This window comes from Salvia hispanica, chromosome 6, assembly GCF_029641045.1.
Source record: "Salvia hispanica isolate PSC_SH4W2 chromosome 6, Shi_PSC_v1, whole genome shotgun sequence".
Taxonomy (NCBI): domain Eukaryota; kingdom Viridiplantae; phylum Streptophyta; class Magnoliopsida; order Lamiales; family Lamiaceae; genus Salvia; species Salvia hispanica.
In genome coordinates, this window is record NC_142697.1 from 47,399,692 (window position 1) to 47,408,263 (window position 8,572).

General features: G+C 41.6%; 1 protein-coding gene and 1 pseudogene across 2 annotated transcripts; both read left to right on the forward strand.

Moving 5' to 3' along the window:
* Window positions 1–2,427: 2,427 nt before the first annotated feature.
* LOC125204963 (cytochrome P450 71D10-like) lies at window positions 2,428–4,746 on the forward strand. The gene is made up of 2 exons (XM_048103734.1): window positions 2,428–3,324; window positions 3,840–4,746. The coding sequence occupies exons 1-2, from the start codon at window positions 2,434–2,436 to the stop codon at window positions 4,464–4,466; spliced, it is 1,518 nt and encodes a 505-aa protein (XP_047959691.1). The 5' UTR covers window positions 2,428–2,433; the 3' UTR covers window positions 4,467–4,746.
* A 1,705-nt stretch (window positions 4,747–6,451) lies between these two features.
* Window positions 6,452–8,572, forward strand: LOC125208356 (cytochrome P450 71D10-like; annotated as a pseudogene). Its single transcript, XR_016132985.1, has 2 exons — window positions 6,452–7,347; window positions 7,911–8,572. The product of XR_016132985.1 is annotated as a cytochrome P450 71D10-like (transcript).

The following is an 8,572-nucleotide window of genomic DNA, read 5'->3' on the forward strand; positions in this document are numbered from 1 at the left end:
TTTCTCACTTCACTCTCATCAAATTCACTACATTTTCAAGCAAAATGGATTCCGAAGATTATCCGAATAGTCCGATGTTCGGTGATGCACGATGGCCGGGTACAGAACCCGACGAATACCGGCCATTCGACGCCAACGCCGAGTACGATCCCGACTTTTCCACCGACTCATACGGGCTGTCCGATATGGAGCGTCTCCACACCGCCCCGCCGCCGCCGCCGCTCCCTCCGCCGCCGCCGCTTCCGGGTCCGCCACCAAGAAGAAGCGGACAAAGGCACGAGCCCAGAAGTTGCCTACAACGGAGGTGTGTGAAGAGTTCGCCCCCGACAAACTACTTCGACCCCGAATCCATCGTCTTGACGAGATGTTGGATTGATGTTTCGGAGGATCCGGTGTACGCCAACAACCAGAGGGTGACCGCGTATTGGGAGCGCATCGCCGAGAAATACAACGCGGCCAAGCCGGCGAATGCGTACAAGGGCCACAGGGAGCAGCTCCGCAAGCACTGGGATCAAATAAAGAAGTAGGTAAATTTGTTCGCGGCGGAGTACGAGAAGTGCGAGAGGGAGCAGGCCAGTGGCGAGAGTCTCGCGGATATGCGGGACAAAGCGATGCAGTCGTACATTTCATTATACGGCGATTTCAAGCACTACCACTCCTGGGCGCTCTTGAGGGACAAGCAAAAGTTCGTTGGTGGTGTGATTCCCCAATCGACGGCGTCGAGGAGGAGGGCGTCGAAGCGCACCTTCAATGATTATACAAGTAGCGATAGTGGCGCGTCTCCGATGGACTTCAACAGTCCGGTGTTCGAGGATGAGAGTTCCGGCACACCGATGTCCTCCCGGCGTCCCCCTGGTTTCAAGGCTGCCAAGGGCAAGGGCAAGGCCACATCCTCCTCCGTCGCGCCGCCTGAGCAAGCCCCGTCGCCGACCCCGAGTTCGACGCCGTCCGCGACTTCGACCGCGGCCCATGCGTACGCAGATTTGGCGGCCTCCTCCGACTACCGGACGTTGTTGGACGCGCACACCGCCCTCATGCAGGCGACCAACCCGGCTCAAATCGAGGGCATCCAGCGGATGATCGATGGCCTCAGCCGCAAGTTGGGACTTCTTTAGACTAGCCTCCTTTTTTTGTATTTTCAGTTTTTTTTTATTTCTTATTTTGTAACTTTTTTTTATTTAAGTAAAATTAAAATTTCCCTTTAATTGTGTTGTTTTTATTTGTTTAATATTTTTATTTACATTTGCAAACATAATAAAAATATAAATACAAAATAGTGAAATGCTTAGGGTGTCGCTTAGGACGGGCTATAGTCCGCCCACTGCAGGTGGAATAGGAGAAGGATAAAATGCTGACGTGGCGGTGCATAGGGCGTCGCTTAAGGCGTCCCATTGTGGATGCCCTAAACTAAAAAAAATCAAAATGATTGATGATATTAATTGATTTTCAATCGAAATGCTCTCCATATTATTCAATCGAAAATGTTCAAATATGTGGGCTTTGTACTAGCATGGGCCCATCTACGATGGGCTTGCAATATCGGGCCACCGATTGGATTCTCAAGTGCATCTACCTGTTCCGTATCTTATGTTGATGGATGTTGGGCCTGCATTATGGGCTTGCGGTGATTGCTGCCTCGTAACACTAATCTTAGTGAAACAAACTCTAATTATAATAGAAACTATTACTGGGCCTAAAACACTTATATGTACATATAGGATTAGAGGTGCCCACGATTTAGGAACCACCGGTTCCGGTTTTGGAAATTGTTGAATCGGAACCGAACTGCGAGGGTGTTTCGCGGTTATGGTTTCGGTTCGGATAAATTCTCACGATTTCGGTTCAGAACTGTAACCGACGGTTACGGTTTTAACTACCGGTTCGATAAATCTTGAGCAGGTCTATATAGGATCTTTCATATTAAAGAATAAAGCTATATCACTATCGGGTAGTGATAAAATGCAAACTTATATATTTTACAAACTCAAAACTTCTCAATACAGCTTCAACACAGTTTCAATACACAATGAAAAATTTTAAGATTTTAATGTCAACACAGTATCAACACAACATCAACCATTGGCTACCGTTGAAATTCTGTTGACATTTTCCTGTTGATGTTTTTTTGTGATCTGTTAACATTTTTCAATTGTCCAGATCATAGTTTTGAGTTCGTACAATATTTAGAGTTTTCATTTGATCTCATCCCTCTGTCACTGTCACTATCTCTAAATGATATCTCAAATAAACTTAGATCCAAAATTAGATGGAATATGAAAATGCAACCAACGTGGTGGGGACCGTTACATTATATTATAGTGAAACCATGTGTACAGACAACGATTAAGTTGACAACTTAAGTAGTCTCTCTACTATATATATGAATAACATGTGCAATAACTTCACATCAAGAGAGTAGAGAAATTGTAAAATATGGAGCTCAACATCCAATCAATACTCATAATTCTACTCCCCTTTCTTCTTTTTCTCTACATGTTTCTCAAATCTCAAACAATCTCAAAATCAGCAAAGATTTACTCACACTTCCCCGGCCCCAAACCCCTCCCTTTGATCGGAAACCTCCACCTCATGCTCCGCGCCTCCTCCGGCCCCCACCGCCTCTTCCGTTCCCTCGCCGCCAAACACGGCCCCTTAATGCATCTCCAGCTCGGCGAGCTCCACTTCCTCATCGTCTCCTCCATCGAATTCGCAAAGGAAGTGATGAAAACCCACGACGCCAACTTCTCCAACCGGCCTCCGATGCTTGCGACGGAGGAGCTGGCCTACAACTCCACCGACCTCATCTTCTCCCCCTACGGCGACCACTGGCGCCACCTGCGGAAGATCTGCACCGTCGAGCTCCTCACCGCCCGGCGCGTGCGGTCCTTCCGCAGCATACGGGAAGAGGAGGTCACCAACATGTGCAATTGGATCGCCTCTCGCGAGGGATCATCGATTGATCTCTCGGAGAGGCTCTACTTGTCGGCCTACGACGTTATCGTGAGGGTGGCCGCCGCCAAGGCCGATGCCGAAGATCGTGAAACGATGATTTCTCTATCCATGGAAACCACAAAGCTGGCTTCGGGATTCATGCTGGCCGATCTCTATCCTTCCATCAAATTACTGCCGCTGGTCACCGGAGCCCGGTTTAAGATCCGAAGGATTCATCGAAAATTAGATGAGATGCTCGATGGCATGATCCAGCAGCAGAGAGCGGCCGCGCATCGCGGCAATGAGGCTAAGGTTGAAGGTTTCTTAGATATTCTCCTCAGATTTGAAAGAGATGGGACTTTAACTACAGACCATGTCAAAGCAGTGCTACAGGTATGTGCTTTTATTTTTTTATTTTTTTTAAAAAGGATCAATAATGATTTCACGTTCTTATTAACTGAGCTGGCTTCATCGTCACATCTTATACTTTCTCTTGGTGGCTTAGCATAGATATGTTTATTTTTTTCGTTTTTAAGAACTAGACTTCATAATGATCTAATTTAAATCCTTAGTTAGTAAACGGAGTACTCCATCCGTCCGTGAAATATTGTTCAGTTTTCCCAATTCGGTCGGTTTGTAAAACGTTGTCCATTTTGCTTTTTTTTTTTTATATAAATTTTTGGTAAATGGACCTCACTTTCTACTAACTCAATACACTCATATTCTATTATAAAACTAATATATAAATGTGGGGCCTACGTTCAACTGACTTTTTTCACTTAATTTTTTTCATATTTCTTAAAACTTGCACCGAGTCAAACATGGACAATATTTTGCTTTGCAGACGGAGGGAGTATAATTTAGGGTTTAGGATATGATTTGACAACACAACATCCTCTTCGTTCCAGGATATATTACTTGGAGGAACAGACACGTCAGCCTCTACCATAGAATGGGCAATGTCAGAGCTAATGAGAAACCCTAGCAAACTCAACAAAGCTCAACAAGAAATCAGAAATGTTTTTCACAAGGTGGGATCATACGTAGATGAAGACAAGTTCGATGAGCTAAAATACCTCAGATTAATTATCAAAGAGACTCTGAGATTGCACCCACCGGTACCACTAGTCGCCAAACTGAACTCCGAGAGATGTGAAATCAATGGGTACGAAATCCCAGCAAAAACTAGAGTTTTAGTGAATGCATGGGCACTGGGAAGAGACCCCGAGCATTGGAACGATCCAGAGAAGTTTATACCTGAGAGATTCGAAGAAAGCTCTGTTGGTTACAACGGGAGCAATCTCGAATACATACCCTTTGGTGCAGGAAGGAGAATATGTGCCGGCATATTGTTGGCGCAGGCCGATATTGAGCTTCCGCTTGCAATGCTTCTCTATCATTTTGATTGGAAAATGCCAAATGGGAAGAAAGCAGAAGAATTGGCTATGACAGAGAGCTTCGGCGCCACTCTTCATAAGAAACACCCTTTGCGTTTGATTCCCATCGTTAAGCGACCTTTGCGTGGAGGTGCTTGACTAATACTATTAGACATTATTGTCATTGTCACATGTAAGAAAAAAATAAAATAGACGTGGACAGTTGTGTTGATACTCTATTAATGATGTTCATCACTTTCACTGTCTCCAATTGAGATCTCAAGTAAAAGTCAACTAAGATGTACTATTATGAAGGAACTATTTAGATGCCAATTATTGTGAAAATGGCGACTAATTGTTCAACGTTAACTTTTTACCTTTTCTATTAAGAAGAGGTAAAGATACATTTTCAAAATGAAAGAAGGTACATTACCTCTCACATACCTTTCCATTGGATTATAGAATTTTATAGAAAAGAAATAAATATAGTAGTTATTTCTTTTATCTCTTTATTGACCCTCGAAGATACTCTTGGATAAAAAAGTTGAAAAATGAAACTAACCTAATTGTCAAGAAAATTAACAACCAACACGGTCACAAAATAAACTAATGTGGTGGGACACTCGCTCATATAGGAAATATTAAATTAAGAGTACGTTATATTGCTAAATTTTTAAGTTGTTAATTCTGCAGCTAACACATCAATGCAATGTATTAAAAATGTCAATATAAAAAGTTAAAACTTCTTAATTTAGTACATAATTGACCATAGTTGATTCAATCGTTTCAATATTATAATATGTGAAATGGTTCCATCTTGTTAGTTTTTTTTTTCCTCTATTTTGTTGACTATGTCACTTTTTTTTATATCAATTTAAGTGACACAGGTTTGAACATTAACGATAATTCAACGCAATTATTGGAGTATAATATAATTAGGGACACGCTATCATGGCAAGAAAATACTATAAAATGGTGTGGCAGTGGCAGATACTACCACACTTGCTATATTATTAATTGTGGAAATTTGTTAATAGGTAAATTGCGAAAAATATGTAATACTCGGTCAAATTATGGTTAATCCTATAAATTTGTAATAAGTTATTAATAAGTTCAGATTTAGGAAAAATAATATCTAACTTGGTACACGTCGTTTTGTATCTCTACAAAATGATAGAAAAGCGAGTCTCATATTCCACTATTTTTTCTAACCCACTATTTTTTACATTTTTTAAGCCCTTGTCAATAATAAGTGTGACTATTATTATGTGACGGAGAGAGTATATATTTTTTTGGGTAACTGGACCCTATTATTCACCAACCCTTTACAGTCACATTCTATTATAAAACTAATACTCCATCCGTCGATGGCGGAACTACATACAACCTACTATAAAACTAATACTCCATCCGTTAATGGCGGAACTACATACAACCTACAAGGGGCTTAAGCCCCTAATGAATTGAATATTTTAATGGTTTTCTATGAACTATTTTAAAGATTTATCTAAATTTTATCCAAATTATTATATAAAAGCCCCTATTAATAATTTAAATTACTCAAAAATAAACTTTTACAGAAAATTTTAAAAATATTGCCCCTACTAATATTATTTTCCGTGTCCGCCACTGCCCTCCGTCCAAAAAAAATAGAGTACAATTACCATTTTTGGCCGTCTAAAAAAAATAGAGCACAATAATTTATAGAAAGATTCTCTCTTACTTTTTCTTCTTCCCTCTTACCTCACATTCCACTAACATTACTTCTCTCTTACTTTACCAATTATACATTAAAACCCGTGCCATACACACTTTGCTCTATATTTTGTGGACGGAGGGAATATATAAATGTAGGACCCTCATTCCATTAACTTTTTCAACTCACTTTTCTTCACATTTCTTAAAACCTGTGTCAAGTCAAACCTTGACAATATTTCATGGACGGAGGGAGTAATAAAGAAAATTAACTTAATTTCTAGGAATATTTAAAAAATTAGATGGAAAGTGAAAATGCAACTAACGTGGTGGGGACAGTTGCACATATTATAGTGAACCCATATGATTAGACAACGATTAAGTTAGACAACTTGCAACTTAAGTAGTCTCTATAAATATATGAATAACATGTGCAATAGCTTCACATCAGGAGACAAGAGAAATTGTAAAATATGGAGTTTGTTATCTCATCAACACTCATAGCTCTAATTCCCTTTCTCCTCTTCCTCTACATGTTCCTCAAATCTCAAACAATCTCAAAATCAGCAAAGATTTACTCACACTTCCCCGGCCCCACACCCTTCCCTCTCATCGGAAACCTCCACCTCATGCTCCGCGACTCCTCCGGGCCCCACAGCCTCTTCCGTTCCCTCGCCGCCAAACACGGCCCCTTAATGCACCTCCAGCTCGGCGAGCTCCACTTCCTCATCGTCTCGTCCGCCGAATTCGCAAAGGAAGTGATGAAAACTCACGATGCCAACTTCACGAACCGCCCCGTGATGCTTGCCACGGAGGAGCTGGCCTACAGCTCCTCCGGCGTCGCCTTCTCCCCCTACGGCGCCTACTGGCGCCACCTGCGGAAGATCTGCACCGTCGAGCTCCTCAGCGCCCGGCGCGTGCGGTCCTTCCGCAGGATAAGGGAGGAGGAGGTCACCAAAATGTGCACTTGGATCGCCTCTCGCGAGGGATCAGCGATTGATCTCTCGGAGAGGCTTCACATGACGTCGTACGACGTCATCGTGAGGGCGGCCGTCAAGGCGAAGAGCGAAGAGCGGAAGGTGATGGTTTCTATTTTCATGGAATCGGTGAAGTTAGCGACGGGATTCATGATGGCGGATCTCTATCCGTCCGTCAAATCGCTGCCGACGGAGCGCGGTTCAAGATCCGACGGCTGCGCCGCGAATTGGATGCGGTGCTCGATGGCATGATCGACCAGCAGAGAGCGGCTGCGGATGATGCTGAGTTGGAAGGATTCTTGGATATTCTCCTCAAATATGAAAAAGATGGGACTTTGACTACAGACAATGTCAAGGCAGTGTTACTGGTATATTCTCCCCATATTTTTAAATTTTTAGTTAATGATGCAAAAATTTAAAATGAATTGACTTTATAATTTGACACCATCCTTGATAGGGATCTAGCATCTACTCCTATACAATAATCTTCTTACTATTAAGTTGTTAGGATTTCAATTTAGTTTTCATAGTTGTTAAAGATTAATTAATTTTTCATATTCCATCCAGTCCCTTATAATTTGTCATCATTTGACCAGGTTTTAAGAAATGTAATAGAAAGTGAGTTGAAAAAGTAAATGACATGTGTGTCCGACTTATATATATTAGTTATATAATAAAATGCGAATAAGAATGAGTTAGTGGAATGCGAGATCCACTACCAAAAATGGTAAAATTAAAGGTGACAAATTTTTAGGGGCGGACGAAAATGGAAGTAGGTAACAAATTTTCAGGTACGGAGGGAGCAGTTGTTAGTATTTGTTTTATTTTCTTAGTATATTATGTGAATAATCTTTTTCCACGTCTTTTCTCTTGCTCTTTTCAAATAATCTCTTATATGCATTCATTTATAATTAATTTTTTTTTATTTCAGGATATATTACTTGGAGGAACGGATACGTCAGCATCTACCATAGATTGGGCAATATCGGAGCTGATAAGAAACCCTAGCAAACTCAACAAAGCCCAACTAGAAGTCAGAAACATTTTTGATAAAGAGGGATCATATATAGATGAAGACAAGTTGAGTGAGCTAAAATACCTCAAACTAATTATCAAAGAGACTCTGAGATTGCACCCACCAGTCCCACTTTTAGTCCCTAGATTGAACACCCAAAGATGTGAAATCAATGGGTACGAAATCCCAACAAAAACCAAAGTGATAGTGAATGCATGGGCACTGGCAAGAGACCCCGAGTATTGGAATGATCCAGAGGAGTTTATACCCGAGAGATTCGAAGAAAGCTCCATTGATTTCAACGGGAGCAATCTCGAATACATACCCTTTGGTGCGGGAAGGAGGATGTGTCCCGGGATGCTGTTGGGGCAGGCAAATATGGAACTTCCTCTTCCTATGCTTCTCTATCATTTTGATTGGGAAATGCCAAATGGGAAGAAAGCGGAAGAATTGGATATGACAGAGGGCCTCGGCTCCACTCTTCATAGGAAACACCATTTGCGTTTGATTCCCATTGTTAAGCGACTTTTGTGTGCACGTGTTTGATTGATTCAAAAGCGTTTAGATGGTTAAACTCA